Here is a 21504-nt window from a genome sequence, read left to right as displayed (position 1 = left end):
TCCATATAGTAATATATAATGTAATAGTAATATTATAGTAATATTAAAATGTCCGCCAAAATCAATCGCAATAATGTAATTTTGATATATTCAAATCGAGATCAATACGAGGGTTGCTACTTATATTTCTGGCCCAATAATGAAAAAACAAATATTTATGATCGAAATTGGTTTTATTGTTTTTCAAAATATTCTCCATGATGATCAATACACTTTTGCATGCGTTTGAACCAATTTTCGAAGCACTTTTTCCACTTCGATTGAGGTAACTGCAAAACATGCGTTTTGAATGCATCAACCGCTTCTTCGGGTGTCGAAAATCGTTGACCACGTAATTTACTTTTGATGTGCGGGAACAAAAAAAAGTCATTGGGTGCCAAATCAGGGCTGTACGGCGGAAGACCCATCAATTCGATGTTTTGGCCGGTCAAAAATTCCTTTATTTGACCCGATGTGTAACAGCTTGCATCATGATGAAGAATGATTCGCCTCTTCTTCTGCTTTTCTCGAATTTCTCCGATGACTTCTGGCAAACAAATGGTCGTGTACCATTCAGAATTGACCGTCCTACGGTACTCTAATGCCACTGTCGCCACGTGACCGGTAATGCCGAAGAAATAGGCAACTATTTGCTTCGATGTGCTTCTTCCGCGAACAACTTTTGTTGGATTTGACTCCTCTTGGAAGACCCATACAGTCGATTGCTATTTTGTTTCGGGCTCATATGCATAGATCCATGATTCGTCATCTGTTATACACAGCCTTTGATGCACCTTGAACGTATTTTTTCAACATTTCCTTGCACCAATCAACACGAGTCTTCTTTTGAGCGTTTGTCAGATTGTGCGGGATCCAACGCGAACAAATGTTTTTTACGGACAAATGTTCATGCAATATCTTATTGATGCTTGTCATACTAATGCCCAAAGATGCCTCAATCTTACGGTATGTCACATGACGATCTTGCTTTATCAGTTCACGCATAGCATCGATATTTTCTGGCACAACAACCGATTTTGGACGACCTTCACGGAATTCGTCCTGGAGCGAACGTCGGCCACGATTGAATTCGTTATATCAGTTTTTTACAGTGCTGTAGGATGGTGCTTTCTCGCTGTATAAAGAATTATGTTCATCGATGCACTCTTGTCTTGATAATCCACATCGAAAGTTATGAAAAATAATCGCACGAAAATGAGTTAATTCCATTTTTTGCCCGACATGAATTTTTCAATTCACTGTAAACAACACAAACCGCGCTCAAATGACAATGTATTCTTACGTTCTTATGTTCAACCATGTCAAGTTTTCAATGACAACGTCAAATGGCGCCTGGCAACACTTACTGCTACCAAGGCCAGAAATATAAATAGCTACCTACGTAGGACTGACTAAGGTAGCAATTGACAATGTTATTGAATGTGAACCACTGTTCTCTGCATTCTTCTCAGATAGTTATTATAGAAGAACTTACATCACAGGTTGGACAGGCTATAACTTTATTCTTAAATTGTGGAGAATTGTCAAACTTTGAAGTAGCGTTAATGTTTGAGATGTTTATAATAATTTATCATTTTTATATTGGTCTATTTGAATTGATCAATCGTCCTAATAATATAATTTTCGTTTCATCATGACCACATGATACGACAGTTCTTGATCTTAACACTTAACGGACGGGCCCCGTAGATTTACGTTTTTCCATTCTGACGGACGGGCCACGTAGATCTACGTTTTTGCTTGAATTTTAGGTACGTTGCATTAGTTTTTTTATTTTACGCACATTGTGTTATTTTTTCTTGGTGCCATTAATTATAGCACTCTCTGCCTGTTGTTCCTACGGCGTAGTTTTGATTTTAGAAAGTATTTCTAAATAATTTTATAACGGTAAAAATGGCAAACAGCAAAGAGTTTTTAGAAAACTTATCCGGAAGTGATGTTGAGTTTGAGAACCTTGATGAAGAAAGTGATGTTTCAAGTGATGACAGTGAATTTTTATCTCCCAGGAAAAAAATTACACGTAGGTTATCTTCTTCAGAGAGTGAATTTGAAGATGATGAATTAAATAGAGATGAATGGACACCTCAGGTTCCACTGCATAAAGGTGAATGTTTTTTAGCATATCACACGCTTAAAAAATACTAAACGCTTTAATAAATACTGTTATGAAATATTATAAGAAATATAATTGATTTAATAAAGTTTTATTGTAGTTATAACGATTTAAATCCATACATTAATGTTTATTTAATTCCCCTGAAAAATGCCCGGAAACTAGAAAAAACAGAGCAGATTCGGCCCGTCCGTTAAGTGTTAAGAAGACTATGGAGCGACACATGTGTATTTATCTTTTGTAAGGGAAAACGTCCAGAAGGTAATAAATTGCAAGTACATTTGGATGAAATATCATCTTCTTTAGAACATATTAAACTTCTTTGTAACAATGAAAATGATATGATATATGGTATTATAAATTCAGCTGAATTACATTTTATGAAGAAACGTGCAATGTAAAATTAATTGGAAAGAAGTTAATATCTTGAAACAACTTACTTTTACTACCTACTTGTGTTACTTTTTACTACCTAATGTTTTATTTACTTTAATATTCAAGTAATGATAGTTGATTTACAGCATAGTTGAAATTATACAAATAATATATAATGCATAGTATATAATGCATATTAATAGAGGTGAGTCTTTCTATGAAATATTTACTGCAAATTGTAATCTTACTAAAAGCAAATCTCAATTAACATTATTTTTTTTATATTTCCACAGATATTCACAAGTGAAGCCAGACATACAATCTTCTAACATCATACAAGTTAGCTGTGGTGCAACAGATTTGTTTCAATTTGTAACAATCAATTTCTTCTGATTGAACATTCTATACAGTTCCTCCAATCCTCTCTCAGTGATTTTCTCACAGCCTAAGATGTCAAATGACTCCGTAAGCTCTCCTGATATTTCGTCTAAGCCCCAATAGTCGATATTTTTGCAATTCTTGATGCTAAGCTACTTCAGATTTTTAAGATTACACAAGGTATTCAGACCTTGGTAATCAAACACAGATCAAATCTATTGACATCTATTGCTTCGAGAATACAGTAGTTCATATGTAATGGGTAAATATGAAGTATCATCCTTAGTTGAATTTGTTCAAAAATTGGAATCCTGGAATCTCACCTTGCCTTCGCGATGCGGAATAAAAAAACTTACCGTCCCCGGAAACTTATCGACCCTGGTAACTTATCGATTCTCGGAACTAATCGATCTTGGTTAAGTTTCTGGAGTACTTACCGTACTCCAGAAACTTAAATTACCCACTATGGATCCTTTGTTATTGTGTTATCCACTTTTACCGATAGAAACTGACACATTGAAGTTCTAACATTGAACGGCAGTGTCGCTCTCTCATATTGACATTTCTAGAGCTTACTCATTTGTTCCGGACGCTGTGTGTGACATTGTAACTGCTTCGCGAAAATTGTGATAAGTACAAAACTGTCTATAAACCAGACACGTGTAATACGGCAGTATATTAACAGAAAATAACCTATTAAGAGACACCGAACAATTTTGTTAACCTAACTAAAATATTTTTTTCTAGGAGACGGAGATAAATAAATGAGCATCATAAACCATATAATATGGACATTGCGGAAAACTCACAATTAAAAGATGCAATAAGAGATACTAAAGAAGAATTGTATCCTGATACAGCAAAGTCTGAAATTACACAACTTAATCATGAAGAATTGATACGACTGACTAAGGTAGCGATAGATAATATTATTGAAAGCGATCCACTTCTCTCTGGATTACCCTCAGATGTCACGATAGAAGAACTTAAGTCACAGATTGCGGTTGCACAAGGACAAGCTATAACTTTATTCTTAAATCGTGGAGAATTACGAAAACTTGCAGTAGTGGTAACGTTTGTGATATTTAGAATAATTTGTCAATTATATGTTGGTCTATTAGAATATATCGTCCTAATTATATAATTTTTTGTTTCATTTTAGGTTCCACCACATGACNTATTGATGCACTTTGCTTTGGATTATTCTCAGTTGTTATGATAAAAGAACTTTGACATCACAAATTGCATTTGCACAAGGACAAACTCCAACTTTATTCTTAAATCATGAAGAATTGCCAAAACTTGCAGTAGTGGTAATGGTTGTGTTATTAAAATAATTTGTCAATTATATGTTGGCCTATTAGAATATATCGTCCTAATTATTTAATTTTTGTTTCATTTCCACCACATGACAGGACAGTTCTTGATCTGAAGAGAGCTGTAAAGCGACATATGTGCTTATCTATAAAAAGAGAAAACGTCAAGAAGAAAATAAGTTGGAAACATATTTGGAGGAAATATCATCTTTGTTTCGGACATGTTAAACTTATTAATAACAATGAAAATATTAAAATATGTGGTATTACAAATAAAGCTGAATTACATTTTATAAAAAAACGCCGAGAAAAAAATAAATTAATAAGAAGTTAATATTTTCAAACAAATTGTTACTTTTTACTACATAATGTTTTATTTGCTATTAATATTCGGAATATGATAATTTGCAATGTAGTTGACAATGTACAACAAATAGGATGTAATAAATATCTAGAGGTGAGTCTTTCTGTGAAATGTTTACTATAAACTATAATCTTACTAGAGGTGACTCTTTATTAACATTACTCTTTTGATATTTCCAAGGGTTCAAGAATCTCACAAATTAAACCAGGCATACAATCTTCTAACATCATACAAGTTAGCTCAAACGCAGCAGATTTGTTGTGATTTGTAACAATCAATTTCTTCAAATTGATCATTCTATACAGTGCCTCCAATCCTCTTTCGGTGACTTTCTCACAGCCTGAGATGTCAAAGTACTCCAGTTCCGGAAACTCTGCTGATATTTTGTCTAAGCCCCAGTCGTCGATATTTTTACAATTCTTCATGCTAAGCCACTGGAGATTTGTCAAATTACACAGATTACTCAGACCTTCGTAACGCAGATCAAACCCATTGACGTCTATTGCTTCGAGAATATAGTATGGGTCGTACGTATTGGGTAAATCCTTGTCTGAATCTATCCAAAAACTGGAATCCTTGAACCTCACTCTGCCTCCACGATGCACAATAAAGTGAGCAGTAGCCAGATTGGCGCCTAATATCTCGTACCTTTGCGGCATAAATTTTTGATTCTTCTTCTTGAGTTTAAGTATCTGATATTCGTACCAATTCTTGATGTTGGTCAGAGCAAAATCGTGTTCTTTCGGTGCCTCGGTCGAAAACCATAGGGTTGTTTCGGGCTTCTTTGAATTGTCGTTAAGCGTACTCCGTTTCGGATTTGCTTCTTTCTCTCGCCATTCATGCTGCCTTATTTCATGATCCACACCATATGCGCGAACTTGTATAAGCAAAAGCGACTTATCTCGGAGACACACAAACCCGCTTAGCTTTTGGGCTAGCACGGACATTCGTTGTGTTAGCATCTTCTGAACTTTTGAGTAAATCCAATTTGGAGGTTAGTTTTCGATAAATACCATTCCACACTGGTGAAACGTTTGTAGCCTAACCTAAATCTAAAGTGACCCAACCTAAACTTAATCTACCATGTCGTCTAATTAGAAACATGTCCCTGTTAAAATATAAAAATCACTAGGGTATGTGTGGACTATTGGGTCTTGTTTATCAGAACTTTGAAATCAATAACGAGTATATTTTGTCAATTTTCTGTAATTATACATGTTCTCCTGATTACAAATATATATTCCTACTTTGTACATAAGATTTCATGATCTTAAACATTTTTAAACTGCTTTAGACTATCTTAGCTAGAATTATTATGTCAGCTTCGTTCAATGATTGAGAGTTGCAGTAAGCAGAACATTGCACTTGAATAATAATGCGAGAATTATTCAAAATCTATGTCAGTTATTTGTACATCATAACATCGGGAGATTGATACATGCACATGTATGCATCGCATAGTAGACGCTTTGCGTGTTCCGGTAAGTGCCGGTCATCAGTCAACTTAGTCAAATAATTTCCTCCTTCTTCACTTAACCAATAGGGAAAATCTGGACATGGTACCATTTCTGGTATATTGTACCCATTTTGTTCCCCTGATAAAGATCGAAATTAACGTCAATAATTATATACGACTATTGTATACAATAGAAACAATATTTAATGAACATTTTAAGCTTATAAGAAATTATATTTTTTTTTAATGAAAAATTACATAAATATGGATAAAATACCTTTTCTATCAGCCATGGAATCAAAGAAACACCACGGTGCCTCTGAGCCGGGACCACATTTTACAAAAGACACATAATGCGAGGTTTCAATGCAAACTACAGCGGAAAGTTCTAAATATAAACGCGGTACGGGACAATGTTCTTGCAAAATTGCAAACTCCATAGGCACAACTAGTTTCTTTGGCTCGTGATTCGTCCTTCGTTCGTGACAATGTACCTAAATACGAAAATTTATCTTCCAGAATATCTTTATCTTCATCGGTATTTTCGTTTTACAAACCTTCTCGAGACACTGTAAGCAAAAAGCTATACTTTCGAGACCGACGCCACATTGCCCGTAACATTCTTTGCATTCAAATTCCGCCAGTTTCCCGCAAACTGTACACTGTCTAGGTGCTGCAAACAACATGCAAATATTGTTGCATAAATCGTATAAATAGAAGCAATTATTGAAATGAATGAGAGAGCGATACTCAACAGTCTTCGATAATATCCGTTACATCCAGTAATAATGTAGGTTGTATTTTTTGATACATTTTAAACGATTTGCCAAAACGAGGCATCTGTATGATTAGACACGAGGGAACTTCCTTCAGTCTGATATTACTGGTTAGGAAACTCTGTTCCAACAACTGCTGGACAGTCGGCAAATTCAGATGATCGTCTTTCTCGACGAACAATTGATAATGATACGCGTCTTGTCCGGAGCTTAATTTGAGGAATGGTTCGGCGTTCAAAATCTGAGCAACCAGCGACGTTAAAAATTCTTCTGGATCTGTGATAAAAGTATTGCAAATTTATTAAACATGATAACTTATTCCGAATAGAATAAAATTTGAAGAATATCAAAGTGAAACCTTTTTCCTCGCTAGTCAAGCCGGATACTGACGATAGCTTTTCGAGCAAAGTCCTGAGCTTCATCACACGATCTGCCCTGACGAACATATTCTTCCTGAGCGGATTCACGATTTCTTCTCGTAAAACTCGCTGCACTTCTTCGTACTGCGGACAATCCTTTTCATTCGGTGGTCTGAAAAGTTGTTGATACAAATATTGTAGAAAAAGCACTACTTGTTCAACGACAGTGACGCAAATAAACTGTTTTGAAATAATACACCTTTTACATCGGTGCAAGGTGGATTACCGAAATAGAAGATTGTCGAATACACTGGTAAATGTAAACATGCTGAAAAGAGTGGCGTCCAGGTAGCATGAATTATGATGGCCTTGAATACCACGATATTTGCCGCATATACTTTCCAAGTCTCCTTTGACGGAAATAGGCCTCACTATACCTGCGATTACGGAACTTTCCATATTACCGAAGTTATCGTTGTTCGTAAGTGCGAGTCGCTCGTCAAGCTTCGTCTGTTTGTGAAATATATTTCTAATTTATTCACATAAATATTCACGAGCCAATATCGCGTAACTCATATACTCACATTTTCATAATGAGAACAGTGTTCAATGTCTGTGAATACAGCTTTATAAGGCCTACAGTGAAAATATCGAGTATCTTTGTAAGTTCCATCGGTACCTAAAGGATGTCCATCATCCTATGAACGACACATCGTTGAACATTGTTTCCTCTGATACTTTCGTCCAGCTGACTTATGAATCACTTACCAATTCCACAGCTGCCATCAATTTGCCAGGACTAATGCCGGGTGGTGTGCCAATCCACCGAATAACTCCGTAGTGAACATCGGAATCCAGTAATACTTTCACATTGGAGCCTACCATTAAGTCTTCCTTATCTTCTATCTTGCTGAATTTCTTGATTTCATTTTTTTCATTGCCTACAAAAAGTAACGATATATTCGATCGTAATCATCTATAATATCCGTCCATACATTTCTACAGAGGGTGAGAAACTTGACTGGCAATTTAATCTGGTTTTTCGTTGGCGCAAAAGGGAAACACACAGAAATTTATTTATTTGGAAAAAATCTGATATCACGAGAAGGTCAGGTGATAAAGTTATTGATAACGTATCTTAACATTCATCTTACTTCAAACAAAGTTTATAGACAAATAGATTGATATGTTTATCATTAAAGCTGTCTCCCTGCTGTGATTTTGTGCTACAGAAATGCCTGTAAAATTTATGGCGCTCCTTAGACCCACCCTGTATAGATGTTCAAGAAAATATATTTGAAAATAACACATCTGTATAAAGGTGTAAACACAATATCTTATAAGCACTAACGTTCGAGTTAAAAATGAAGTAGAGGAAGGATATTGAATGTATCTTACAATAATCCAACAAGCTTAAGCGATCATGCATCTCCTCCACATCACTGTTCACATTCGACTCCACATCACTACTCCACTTGTGCTCCAATACAAAAATAGGAATGTTCTGCAGTGCTGCTGCCATTATTTAAGTAAAAGACACAATAACTTTCGCGAGCACTGTATAAATCTGCCGGCAGAGTTCTCTAGGGCAGGCTAGGTTCGCGTCTATTTTCGGATGTCTGTGCTATTTTTAACTCCATCTACCGCGCGGAAGGAATTAACATGCCCACAGCTAATTTCATTCTAGGGTTCTCAGGGAAAGTCATCGAGAGAATAAATAAGTATTTATTGTGTTTACGGTGAAGTGAAATTACCGGATTTAAAGAGAGCGTGATCGAGATTTTTAGCCAAGTTATTGACGTCATTCTCGGGAGTCGATTTTGCAATCTTCTGACGTTCCTTCAACATGTTGACAGATTCACGGTTGTTGTTCTTGTTGTCGTCGAACGCGGTGAACTGTTCCAACAGAATAGCCGGCGTACTGTCGAGCACAGATTTCTTTATGTCATTGGTGTGATCAGTTCCTGTGGTGCCCTTCGAGAACAATGCTGAAATAAAAATAAAAGTAAATTGGACTAACCTATAAAAATGTGAAAGAAATGTTGAACTTATCTGTGTACTTTTTTCAATGTTGCTGGACACTGTGTCAGTCTCTTTATAGGGACATATGTTGTTTACAGTAGCAAATATTGCATTCCAATGCGTGCAAATAAAATATTCTTTGGTCAGTGCACATGTTTTCGATGCTTCTTGACTTTCCTGTAATAAATTTATGTAATTAACGTTGCACTTACATAAACACACATCGATTTATTATAAATTATATATTGCAACATATATATATATCTCTCTCTCTAAAGGTACGCGCTTCCTTCTTGTCATAGTATTCCATTACTTTTCTAAAGTTCAATCGTCCAAAAATTTTCAACGATCAATCGCTCCGGTAATTTATAATACAATTGCCATTTCTGTTGGTCTTCTTTCAAATATTTACAGACAAGAAGAAGATATAATGACTTTTTTTTCTCTAAATACATATCTAAACTTATACTACTTTTAAAATAGAAATCTTTGGTAGACAGCAGCAAATAAGATAGTCTCATTAATTCACCAGTAGTTCAAGACCAAAGTAATATCCCGGTCCTATTTCCGGCACAGGTCCGATGTATCTCACGAATGCTAACTCCTTAGAATGTTTATTAGGATCACAGCGGTACCAGACTTTGTCCTTCATCGATATACTCCTTATTTGTTCGCACAGTGTTTCGTTGCTTGCCAATTGAACTCTCTCCTGTGGGGATTGTACAGCCAGAAGATACTGCCATATCTTGTGCGATACTGTTATCAGATCGTACTTGTGGCAACGCCATTCCGTGCCGCACCAGCTTTTGGATCCTGCGGTGTCGGTTACGCGGATCTTCAACGCGCTGTCCTTCAAATCCTCGAGCGCTTCTACAAGCATTCCCAGACGCAACTGGTTAACGTTAACGTCGCACGTGCCAAGTAACCGTAACAGTACCGTGTCTTTCTTGGCGACATAATATTGCAGAAGTCGGCGTTCCTTGCCACCGTCAGAGCCGCGATCTACCATGGTCGAATAATCATTTGTATCGATCTTACGCCGAGGAATCGTTGACGTTTACTGACAAACGGCTAAACGTCAATGGCTCAACATTTGTTTCTGCCTGCTCGCATCATTTTTACTCGAACAGCATGCATCTGACGATAATATCATTTCTCTTCGAAACTCTTACGAGAGTAAGTTTGTTAAAAAAAGAAAAAACACGAGCGTCTCTTTACTACATATCTCAATAAACTTTACAAATGAAATGTTATCGTTCCACCGAAGCGTATTAGCGTGGAGTGGGGGTGGACCATCAATGAAAGTTTGTCCGACAGCTATTAAGCCCGTACCAAACTATGGATTGGAGAATTTGCCCAATCAGTATAAAGTTAACTGAACTCTAGTGAAATTTAGTGGACTTTGCACTGATTGGTCAAATTTCAATTCAATTTCATTCATATCGTGAACTTTCTTTCATCGATTAAAGTATCTTAGTAAGTACGGCTTCTCAATTAGGTGGATTTTAAACCGCTTTTAAAGGCATTAACAAAAAAACAAAGTTCTAAATATGAGCCAAAATGTTTCTCTGTTGAGTCGTACTACTTGAAAGGAAAAGCCCGTCTACCCTGCTGTTGAGTCATACTACGATCTCACTTTGGTCCTTGCAAAGTGCAACTGTGCACGATTTCATCTATGATCTTTCCCGCGCGATATGTGAGACTTAGCGGTTCCGAAGAATCGTGCCTCGAACATGGGTGATACCGGTCACGCTGATGTGTTGACCAGCGATTCCGCGCGTTTAGCAACGGATTCTGGTTTTAGCGATCTTTTGAGATCAGCGGAGCAGTTGTCCGCAGCGGTCGAAGGAAATGAGGAATTGCCGCAAGTTGAGAGGAATCTCCGACAAGTACTGGAGGCCTCCAACGAACTGTGGGCTCGTGTCACGCAAACTAGCACGCAGGATAATGAAGCACAGGCGTAAGTTTTCTTTCAATCAACCACTGTCGAAGACACAATAATTCGATACATTTCTCCTTCGTAGATTTCTTCTAATTTGTATTCTGAAACTAGTATGAATCCTTGTATGTCCTGTGTAACATAACCTAACGTATTTGAAAAGTTGCCGGTTCATTTCATTGTATATGAATTTCATTGTGTCGATATCGTTGCTGACAAAATATAATTTTCAGGCATCTCTTATTAGGATCTCGAGGGATAGATTTGCCTCAGATCTCGCAAAAGTTAAATTCACTCAGCGCAAGGCGTACATTTGAGCCTTTAGATCCTATTGCAGATACTGATATCGTTAGCTTCCTCAGAAATGAGAAGGAAAATGCGATCCTGTTCATCATTGAACAAGTTCACAGAGACGTATGTATAATAACGATCGCTTAAGTATTGTATACTTGTGTGTCAAGTTATTAAGTTTAAGTTTCCTTTAGACGTTTGAGCTGACTAGAACCGAACAAATGGAACATATGCTGGGTGAATGGAAACAAATGCGTTACGAAATAATAAACGCCATGACTGCACCATCCGGTGAGCTAGTGGATTTACGTGGAACGCCACAGCGTACAAAACTAGCCGGTTCAATGGTCAGTGGCCTCTCCAATATAGAAGTAGCATATGTGAAAGAAATACAGACTTATAACGATCACGTACTTAGAGGTATAACACGGCCCAGCTTGTTCACCGCTTTCTGCAAAGCCTCAGAGTCTTTCAATGATAGGAAGATCACAGAGTTGTGGCAAATGGTGAAATGTATGGTTGATATACCGCCGACACCCAGAGGGGATCAGATCAAATCTAGAAGCAGTCCGGCGATCGAGCAGAAAATTGTTTCTCAAGCCAGAAAGTATCTGGAGAATAGATACAGAGATTTCATGAATTCCATCATCAACGAGAATCTAGCGCAGGCAAAACGCGGCGGCGTGCCGGGTACCATACCTCTGATTAAAAGTTTCGTGGGCGTCAAAGTACAAAACTTGCGGGACTTGGAGGATGTTATGGTCGAGGACAAGCCGTTGTGGCCGTTGGTGTATTATTGCATGAGATCTGGCGATTACAAAGCGGCGTTGCAGTGTCTCAACCAATGTGTCACGGAATTTCCCGAGTTCAAAGCTGCTCTCGAAGAAGCCTGCGACGATCCGCAGCGCCATCCAAGCAGTCGCGCCGAGTCTATCCTGAAGTTGCATTACCGGAAGCAGCTACGATCCGTCGGCGATCCGTACAAGAAAGCGGCGTATTGCGCCTTGGTTCCTTGCGAGCCAGACGACCTCCACTCCGAAGTGATATCTACGGCGGACGATTACTTATGGTTGAAACTCTGTCAAGTTCGGGAACAGTCGGACGTTGAGAATAAACTGACGCTGGATTATCTGCAAACCACAATCTCAGAGATATACGGTGAGCCCAATGTTGATCGATTAGAATTCTAGTTGAATAAAAAATTAATCAGTCTTATACGTGAACAATCTAATAAATTGATCAATCGTGTTATCAGTGTAGAATAATTAATCGAAGTAACTAACCGTTGGGTGATTCTAATCAACTGAAATTTCATTCGATCAATACCCAACACTGCTAGAGCCGATAATTGGAGTTTGGAATCGTTTTATAGGAGAAACTTATTATCACGCGCACGAACAGCCCTTCTTGTACTTCTCGATGTTGTTCTTAACCGGACAATTCGAGGCGGCTATAGAGTTCCTAGCCACAGGCGCTGGAGCGAGGCATTTGCCGCACGCGTTGCATCTAGCGGCCGCTATGCACGAGCACAATTTATTAGCCGTCAGTCAGAGTGTTTTAGCGCCTCTGATAAGCGTGGACCCTGCTGACAAGCCACCGGCAAAAAGACTGAACTTCGCTAGGTTGATATTGTTGTATGTTAAAAGATTCGAATCGTCAGATCCAAAGGAGAGCCTCCATTATCTGTTTTTACTGAGGTACGCGTGATTAAGCGTTAGTTGCGATTGGCTGTTAAGCTGTAAACTTACCGTTATCTGTTTTCAGGTGTATGAAGGACCCGTATGAGCGCAACATGTTCGCCGCATTCGCTGCGGAAATGGTGGTAGATGCTACTCCCGCGAACCGCGTTTTGTTAGTCGGAAAGCTCGAGAAAGACCGTAGAATGCAAGGGATCTTGGATCAATTCCAAATCAACACAGACGACGTAATAAATATATGCGCCGACATGTTATACAGGAAGGGTCTGCTGGAAGACGCAGTGACGATGTACGATTTAGCTGGAAATCAGGAGAAAGTCCTCAGTTTGATGTGCACGCTTTTGACGCAAGTCGTCAGCCAAAGAGGGGTACCGGGTTCTCTCAGAACACGACTGCAAACTACAGCCATGGACATCAGTACGAGGTATTATATACGCATAATTTCATTTTTGAGTTGATTTATTTTGGTTGAATTGAAATTTACATAATTCTGCTACTTTCCATTGTTATTTTCAGCATAAGTTCTTTCCTACAAAAATGTAGGGTAAAGTTTATATTATTTCGTGATTTTTAGATACAAGGATGCCGCAATTCAAGCGCCTTCCGAAGTAGTATCTTCGTTTTACACTTTGAGGGATCTTATGGTTTTCTTTGATCAATTCCATAACGAGCAGTATCAGAGTGCGCTTAGAGTAAGTAATTTTCCGAGTAATTTTTACGAGTAAATGGAAACGAGCAATCTTTGTGTTTAACTCAGATTAAGCTGATTTTAACGAAATAATTTTACTGTTCCTTCTCTAGACTATTGCAGATTCGAAAATGTTGCCTCTCCAAGTGAAAGAAGTTGATGAGAGAGTAAATGCTTTACGGCGAGTATCGCCTGAAGTGGCTGGTACATTAGCCGACGTTCTTCTAGCCACTATGACGATATTATACCGTCAGTATCAAAAATTGCGCTCGGTGGAACCGGGCGATGAGATTGCGCGGGACCGACAGCTGCACGATCTTCGAGAGCAAGCTCGGGCGTTAACAAGTTTCGCAGGAACTTTGCCATATCGTATGCCAAACGAGACGAACAGCAAGCTTGTACAAATGGAAATCCTGATGCATTAGAAACAAAATCGACTGTTATTAAACACGAAATTAAACTTTCAGAACCTATCGAATCAAGCCTGTTAAATTGAATTCGAGAAATTCAACCTGCGTACATGACACAGTGCTTGATATCTATCGATTTAAAAAGTAAATTTTTAATATTAATTAGATTTTTTAAAACTTGAAGTATAATAAGAGTGCATATTTCTATCACCAGGTATATAATGGCGAGAGCAGTATTGTTTTGAGATAACAGTTGATTTCCACAGGCACAAGATTTTCAGATTCTTCCGAGTACTATATACAATTTTGCAAAGGAAAATGTATGACAGAAAAAGACCCAGTGCTGTATCTAAATTATTTTTGTATTTCTACTTGTATATATGTGCGTGTGATATAATAAATATGGATGTTTACAGACACGATAATTAATAATTATTAAACGTAATGAGTATATTTTACTTCTGATCATATTTTTCTGATATGCTCTATTTTTCGAAATGATCAATCTTAAGGTAGGGTACACGACGTTGCAAATATTTGGGAGCACTTAAGGAAAGAACATGATTATTCCGGAACATTTGTAAAACGGACCTAAGTCACGCGCATCATCTTGGTGAATTATTGCAATCTAAACTACAAGATTTGAATGATGTAACCGATATCCCACAGCTAAGGTCTTCAACTTCTCCTTCTTTTACCTATAAGAATTATTTCTTGTCAGGCACACATATATGTATAAAACTTTTTCTGATGTACATACCGCTCTATAGTCAAGAAACAGTTCTTTAAAAGCCAAGAAATCGGTTATCGTCGACAGTACTTCAAAAACTTCACCTTCCAATTCTGCTTGCTTCTCACTGAGTTTTATTGGATAACATCCAAAAAATAAGGTACTTATTAGAGTTCATATATTTATTCTTATTATTACTATATAAATTGTATTGAAATTACTTTAACTGATGTAAAAGGATATCTATAGTAAATTGTGGCATGACTTTTTGGAGGTAATCGACAATATATGCCTCCACAGCTTTATTCTGAAACATATGTGAGATAATTTATTATAGATTGCAGCAATTTTTAAGATTTAAGTATCTTGCTTGAAACTTACATATTCATGAAAAATATCAGTATAAATTAATTTATTTTCTTCCGATGGCTCAAAAATGTTCCAGTATTTCTCCAAAAATTTCTTCTGTAGAGCTTGGAAATCTTTTTCTGAAAGATAGAGATTTATCACAATTGTCAGCAGTTAATAGTCATAATGGTTGCACAATATCTAGGATGATTTTATTGTACCCATTAATAAATCCTCAATATGTCCGATTACTTCGTCAAACGAATCGTCCTTTTGATTCGATAAAACGCAGTTATCTGTACGGAAAATTGAATTAAATTAATTCATCATTGGATGAATGGGAACGAGATGTCCATTAAATATATCATTATGATGAACATTAAATATTTCGAAAATAAACGAATACACTTTGAGCGAGGACTAACCCATGTTTCTTCTTTCACTTAATAATTCTTGCAAAATTAAAATACTAGTTTGTGTTGTAATAAAGAAAGTCGTCGCGATTAGAAATTATCAGCCTGACAGCCTTCTATCAGACTAGGTTAATCGTTGCTGGAAATGATATTTGTTAATCGATAAAACTGTGAGAGGTTAGGGTTGGTCATGTTCAGAATTGAACAGAAATACGACTGACGTGACACGTATGAAATTTGTCCGTTTTGTCGACATTTCTCGTATTTATAACATATCGTATTTATAATGAAATATATACAAATTTTTAAATCGGTAAAAAAGAGGTAAAGTGTAGAGAGTGCATCTAACTTTCTGTACTTTCTATATCGATATATATTTCAAGGGTCTCGATCGATGTGCGAACAATTGCTAAACGAATCACCACACGGCAGAATCGAAAGATTGTGTGTTTTGTTACTCGTCAAGAATGAGTTTCACAGTATGAATCTTTGTTGCGAGTTCGGAAAGTAAGTTTTGTACTTTTATAAAATATCGTCAGACAACCGCTAGAAAATATTGTTGCAAAGCTTAAAATAATCTCACAAGATTCGTTAGGAGTGAATCTGGCGCGTTCCGACACTTCGAGAAATTCAATCGTTGCGATATTCAATTAGTTCCGAAATGGTTTGTCGCGCAGCATGTCGTATCTGGAAAGCCTTTCTGATTTCTCGCGATTTTGACTCACCTCAAGTGAGTCTCGGGCGCAAATTCTCGCCGGCGATGCCGAGAGCGGACCTTGCGCGTTTGTGGCGATGAACCATCATTGAACAATTGTCAAAAATGAATATTTCGCGGAACAACCCGTTGGAACGTTGGACGTTCGATTGTATGGAGGACCTCTTTACTTTGGAGGACCGAAGGAGAGCCTGATGAATTATTAGTAGGAGAGTAAGTTGTCTGAACAGAAAATATCATTAAGTAGTCATCAAAATTTCGCGAAACCACTCATCGGACACGAAGCGGAAGTGTCGAGTGAAATTTACTGCGATTTGATCCTTCGAGAATCGCAATCGTTGCAATATGTCGGATCGATCGCGACAGTTCGTAATCGGGAAACGGTTTGCATTTCACTCGATTTCGCCGAAGGAGACACTGAATTATTGTGACAGGAATATTGAAAGTAAGTCTCGCACGTTTGTCATGCAAGATATCGGATCGTTGAGAAGCCATGATATGGCCACCGAGAGTCCCGAGTGAAGTTTCAGGCGCTTGTTCGTTACGACAGTCGGAGCTTGTTGCGTTCGTATCAGACTGCGAATTAGGATTGAGATTAGATTGAAATTTAACTAATCTCAATCTTAATCCGTCTGTAGTTTGACGGGCCTTTTGAATTTTAGATCTTCGCGAGATCTGCCGAGAGTGCCGAAAGTGATTCACGTGCATTTTTCGTAGTGAGATATCGTCAAACAGCTGCCGAATATTTTGCGAAACGAGTGTCCACCATGGGAGTGTCGAATAAAATATCATGCGTTCTTTGTGTTGTGTCGTGGCCATATAAAGTTCGAGTCTTCAGGAGTCACGGCGTCGCCCCAACCCGCTGGAGGAGTTTCCATTCGCGAATTCATCGGGAGTATCGAAGGTGAGGTTCTTTACACATTTACTACAAGGTATTATTGAATAGCTTGATCGTGGCCACAGTAGCAGTTTATTATCATTCAGATGTTTTGCAGTCATGTATACTGTCACCGGAGATACTTAAAGGCATTCTACAATGCGTCGCCCCGTCGTTAGTCAAGAAAGACGGCAATTATTACCCAGACAGTATTTAGAAAATTATTTTAAATATTTTTTAAATATTGTGCGTTATCTCGGTTGTTGTAAAGTGCTACTTTTGGTTGCAACGAGATGTTGCGATCGCCAGTTGCTGTCGCCAAGAAGTTGGACGATTCTCCTTCAGCAACCGCGACTGTCTATTATAATCCAAAGTATTTGTAATTAGTAGTTATCATCCTTCGCGACTGACGATGGGGCGTTGTAGAACATTCTTTAAAGAATACTGACATTATCGAGTGTATATATATTATCCAATGAACATCTTTATTCTATGATAGTGGGTAACATCAATGCTGCTGAATTATCTCTGGGACAGGGACTGTTATGAATGGAGTACGGAGAAACGATGGTAGAGGGCATTAGTGCCATACTTTCTACTCACAAAATAAAAATCGAACGTAGGGTGGGCATCATATGAGAGTTATGAAATTTAACTGTCAATACGTAAGGAATGAAAATTGAGATAGAGGAAAACTAATTTGAATTAAATTACGGCTTATCAAGTCGCAATTTCAAAATAAAAGTGTGATTTTAGAGAATAATTTATTTTTTCCCATTTCTTTTTTTTCCATTCAATTTTAAATTCTAAAAAGAGACAATGATATTTAATATTGAACGAATTATATCTCTTCTATCTGAATTAAAACATATAAATACAAAACCTTTATTTATTCACATTTATATATGTGTGTTTTTACTTGTTGCAGAGAATATCAATAATTTTTTAATTTGAATTCGCATTGTTAATAGTTTATTTCGCGAATAATATATTTTTTTAAAGTTGATACGAATGTAACTGGGAAAAATACATTTTTGCGAATTTAATGTCAAGTAAATACATGTTTTATTTTAAATACGTACAAATCGAGACAATTCTAATATATTCAATACATACATAATTCAATACATACAATATTTTTTTTTATAATAAATAAATTAAATAACGCATCTCGATGTATTTCTTTGCGCCAATGAGAAGTACTTGAATAGAAGTACGAAGGAAAGTGAAGGAGAAGGAAAGAAAAGAAACTTTTAACATAAGGTTTATTATTCTAGTGACATTATTTATAGAGAAACATCATTATAATTGCTTGATTTAATGAACATTGTTACAATTGCTTCATTATGCAGCCGGGGTCCTCTTTAATTAAATTATCGTAGTACAATAATAAGCGAAGATTATTGCAGTAATACGCAAAGGAGATTGTTCCACCTGTATTCATAATGCGCGCAACAATTTTATACTCCATAAAGCAACTTCATAAGTTGGGATCTTTATTCACGAGAAATCTTGTCGGCACCAATATTTATGGAATTCATACGAGCTCGAATGAGACCGCTTACGTGCGTCACAGCATTTTCTGTGACGCAAATAGAATTATAGAGTACGCCGAATTAAATTTCGACATGAATGTCGCTGTTGACGTATAACGGGTGAAATGATTTCCAATTTATTCGCTATACATGGAAAAATGCAGAAAGCAACGGCGTATAATATCGCTATGCCTTCTGGCATTGACTGTCCGATGACTTTAATCGTTGACGGCAAAAAAATGTGATATGTGCGGCATTATCGGGAGCATAATCTTTCTTTTGACGCAAAGTCATACACACGCATAAACAAAGTCATTTATAAATATAATTAAATGAGAGTAAGAAAAAAAAAAGAATTAATAAGTTTTAAAGAATAATAAATATTTTTTCACCAATATGGTTGATTAATTATATGATTTATAAAATTCAACTAAACATTAGTCATAATTTTACTATAAATTTTATATTATTATTATATTATTGCAAATACATTTCCGTTGTAAGAATGTTCTCTGATGTTGCACATATTCGATACATGAGATTTATATTGATAATATTACGTAAAGTTATATCCCCTGGTAAATTATTGATTCTGTTTCATTTTAATGCATTAAAAAAAATATTAGAAAGTATTTGTTAGAGATATGAGAAGGATATTACAAGTATTTATTTTATTTGATATTACACAACGGAATTTTGATTTGCTAACCGTTCGAAGAATCCCGTATGTTAACTACGAAACGTGATTTCCGTTTCATTAACGCGCGAGCTTGTTAGAATGCTGGGGCAATAACTTATTACAGGTAACTCGGGGTATGAAGGCAATTTAATAATGATCTTTTTTATATCGACATTTGTGAGTGTCGCAATTATTAAAATATATCGCTTGCTATATAACGCCGAGGTGCGGTTTTATACTTTCCAATTGCCCGCAGTATATAAGATTATATAAATTTACCGCCGCGAGGAGATATTTTCCGATAATTAAATATTCCGGCGAATATCGTTAACGCGCATTACGAAATACTGCAACAATGGCGGTATCGTGTCAGCGACGCTTGCCGGTGCATGAAAATAAGACTTAAAATGATTAAAAATATGACTTTTAAGAAAATGGCATTTAGTTCACACGATCACACACAACCGCCCCGCCCGTATAAAATCCATCGATATACCGCTGACATTACTATGTAGTGACGCTGTTCAATAATTCAGGTTACCGACAAATCTCATTAACAAGGGTACGAAACACCGTAGCGGTTGCGCAAAGTGTCAACGACACTTGTTGGTATCTTAATTAACTAAAAGCGCCGCATTCTCGCGCGAACAGTCGCTCTATCTCTAATCCACCGCATTGTATAAAATCCATCAATATGCCGCTCTGTGACATTATTGCGCAAGCGGTACTGTTCAATAATTCAAGATACCGACGAATCTCGTTAACACGGCACGGTACACCGCGGCAATTGCGGCGGTGCCTTGCGCAACGTCGTCAGCAACGTGACACTTGTTGGTACCTTAATTAACTAAAAGCATCGCGGGGGAGATAACGACGGCGGGAAAGGTCGATCCGGCTCTGTATCGACGGACTCCCCGCGAACTGTATAAAATCCATCAATCTCACCGGCGACGTTATTGCGAACGGTATTGTTCGATAATTCGGGGGATAACGACTCGTGGACAACGCGCTACGGAACACAACAGATCGCGAATAGATAGAAGAAGATAGAGAGAGGAGCAACGCGGCCGTTCCGCGGCTGCCGTCGCGTGCGGCGTCCGCGTTTCGCCGCTCCTAGGGTTGCTCCGGAGTGAGTGGTCGGCTCTCGGGCACGCTCGGGCGCGCTCGGCAATCTCCGTCGATCTCTGCGGGGGCAGAGGCCTCCTTCTCTCTCGCGCAGTCTCTACAGTGTTCACACTCTCGCGTAGGCGAACGGCGGCGCACGCACCTGACGTCTCGTCATCTTTTCGCGTCTCCTTGAGAGAGAGAGAGAGAGAGAGAGAAAGAAATTTCGCCGTCGGAGTATTACGCGTCGGAGTAGTAAGCAGGCTCGCGCGCGGATCCGGGCTTTCCTCGTGCGGATTTATCTCGTGCGTCGTCAACGTAACGCGACAATCGGTACGCGCCACCTGCTCTCTGGAGCCGCGCCACCCTCTCGCTAGCCACCCCCGAACATCGTCGTCGGCGCCGCCGCCTCCCGCCGCCCTCGACGAGAGAACGGACGTGCGAGGTTTCGGGAACCCCGCGGTGAGGAGAGCCACGTCCACCGGGAGGTCGACAAGAGAAGCATCGATCGCGTGCGTCGACGCCGTCGATCGTTCGCGCCGCCAGTTCCGAGGGGACGACAACTTCGAATTTTGGCGCTAGTGCACCGACGATCGTGACGTCGCGTGAACGCGATCGATAGATCCACGTGGTGACTGTCGTTTCGCGTCGAATTCGACCTCGGATTCCTCGCGCGCGTGTGTGTGTGTGTGTGTATGTGTGCCCGTCGCGAACGCTGCGTGTCCCGCGCTTCGATCGTCGCCGCGACGCCCCAGCACGCCCGGAAGAACGCGGGCTGGATTCCCGTGCCGGGATACTATTCGCTGCTCGGCCGCGATCTCGTCGCTCTCGAGCTCGTCGCACGTGACGAACGTGCGAGGTCGTCGGGAACTTCGCGGTAGGAGTCGAATCGACGAGTGTGACGTGCCTCGCGACGACG

At 38.4% G+C, this 21504-nt stretch overlaps 5 protein-coding genes across 6 annotated transcripts; 2 read left to right on the top strand and 3 right to left on the bottom strand.

Moving 5' to 3' along the window:
- Positions 1–3408: 3408 nt before the first annotated feature.
- LOC106743826 lies at positions 3409–4049 on the top strand (the record flags this gene model as incomplete). The annotated part of the gene is made up of 3 exons (XM_014618037.1): positions 3409–3528; positions 3614–3935; positions 4029–4049. Coding segments are annotated over exons 2-3 (303 nt in total), but the record flags the coding sequence as incomplete, so codon positions are not given.
- A 622-nt stretch (positions 4050–4671) lies between these two features.
- On the bottom strand, positions 4672–5598 carry LOC106743827 (ATP synthase subunit s-like protein). Its single transcript, XM_014618038.1, has one exon. It carries the CDS (start codon positions 5506–5508, stop codon positions 4705–4707), a length of 804 nt encoding a protein of 267 aa, XP_014473524.1. The 5' UTR covers positions 5509–5598; the 3' UTR covers positions 4672–4704.
- A 136-nt stretch (positions 5599–5734) lies between these two features.
- LOC106743844 (ubiquitin carboxyl-terminal hydrolase CYLD) lies at positions 5735–10443 on the bottom strand. 2 transcript variants are annotated; one of them, XM_014618070.1, is made up of 12 exons: positions 10097–10443; positions 9689–10051; positions 9198–9336; positions 8892–9125; positions 7906–8078; positions 7722–7835; positions 7424–7647; positions 7137–7309; positions 6758–7054; positions 6560–6675; positions 6280–6496; positions 5735–6141 (listed from the first exon to the last, which is right to left on the bottom strand). In XM_014618070.1, exons 1-12 carry the CDS (start codon positions 10166–10168, stop codon positions 5951–5953), a joined length of 2313 nt encoding a protein of 770 aa, XP_014473556.1. In that variant the 5' UTR covers positions 10169–10443; the 3' UTR covers positions 5735–5950. The 2 variants fall into 2 exon arrangements, with proteins under 2 accessions (XP_014473556.1, XP_014473555.1); XM_014618069.1 differs by having other exon boundaries at positions 9689–10443.
- Positions 10444–10852: 409 nt separating this feature from the next.
- Positions 10853–14603, top strand: LOC106743845 (nuclear pore complex protein Nup93-like). The gene is made up of 7 exons (XM_014618071.1): positions 10853–11119; positions 11332–11512; positions 11584–12547; positions 12762–13086; positions 13154–13510; positions 13661–13778; positions 13888–14603. Exons 1-7 carry the CDS (start codon positions 10893–10895, stop codon positions 14197–14199), a joined length of 2484 nt encoding a protein of 827 aa, XP_014473557.1. The 5' UTR covers positions 10853–10892; the 3' UTR covers positions 14200–14603.
- On the bottom strand, positions 14573–16017 carry LOC106743846 (ADP-ribosylation factor-like protein 2-binding protein). Its single transcript, XM_014618072.1, has 6 exons — positions 15688–16017; positions 15484–15558; positions 15296–15402; positions 15136–15221; positions 14945–15041; positions 14573–14882 (listed from the first exon to the last, which is right to left on the bottom strand). The coding sequence occupies exons 1-6, from the start codon at positions 15689–15691 to the stop codon at positions 14790–14792; spliced, it is 462 nt and encodes a 153-aa protein (XP_014473558.1). The 5' UTR covers positions 15692–16017; the 3' UTR covers positions 14573–14789.
- Between the last annotated feature and the right edge of the window lie 5487 nt (positions 16018–21504).

Source organism: Dinoponera quadriceps, unplaced genomic scaffold, assembly GCF_001313825.1.
Source record: "Dinoponera quadriceps isolate SergipeBrazil2010 unplaced genomic scaffold, ASM131382v1 scaffold1153, whole genome shotgun sequence".
Taxonomy (NCBI): Eukaryota; Metazoa; Arthropoda; class Insecta; order Hymenoptera; family Formicidae; genus Dinoponera; species Dinoponera quadriceps.
Note: the sequence above shows the minus strand (reverse complement) of the source record. Positions and strands in the feature narration are given on the sequence as shown.

Excerpts from the sequence above, each read along its gene's own strand:
- LOC106743846 (XM_014618072.1), bottom strand. Across the intron at positions 15,403-15,483 it reads TATTGAGGATTTATTAATGG|AAAAAGATTTCCAAGCTCTA; the intron begins GTACAATAAAAT and ends TCTATCTTTCAG. Across the intron at positions 15,042-15,135 it reads ATCCTTTTACATCAGTTAAA|TGAGAAGCAAGCAGAATTGG; the intron begins GTAATTTCAATA and ends AATAAAACTCAG.
- LOC106743844 (XM_014618069.1), bottom strand. The coding sequence starts at position 10,168 with ATGGTAGATCGCGGCTCTGACGGTGGCAAGGAACGCCGACTTCTGCAA. Across the intron at positions 6,676-6,757 it reads AACGGATATTATCGAAGACT|CACCTAGACAGTGTACAGTT; the intron begins GTTGAGTATCGC and ends TGTTGTTTGCAG. Across the intron at positions 6,497-6,559 it reads GCTTACAGTGTCTCGAGAAG|GTACATTGTCACGAACGAAG; the intron begins GTTTGTAAAACG and ends TTTCGTATTTAG.
- LOC106743827 (XM_014618038.1), bottom strand. The coding sequence starts at position 5,508 with ATGCTAACACAACGAATGTCCGTGCTAGCCCAAAAGCTAAGCGGGTTT.
- LOC106743845 (XM_014618071.1), top strand. The coding sequence starts at position 10,893 with ATGGGTGATACCGGTCACGCTGATGTGTTGACCAGCGATTCCGCGCGT. Across the intron at positions 11,120-11,331 it reads CAGGATAATGAAGCACAGGC|GCATCTCTTATTAGGATCTC; the intron begins GTAAGTTTTCTT and ends TATAATTTTCAG. Across the intron at positions 13,087-13,153 it reads CATTATCTGTTTTTACTGAG|GTGTATGAAGGACCCGTATG; the intron begins GTACGCGTGATT and ends ATCTGTTTTCAG.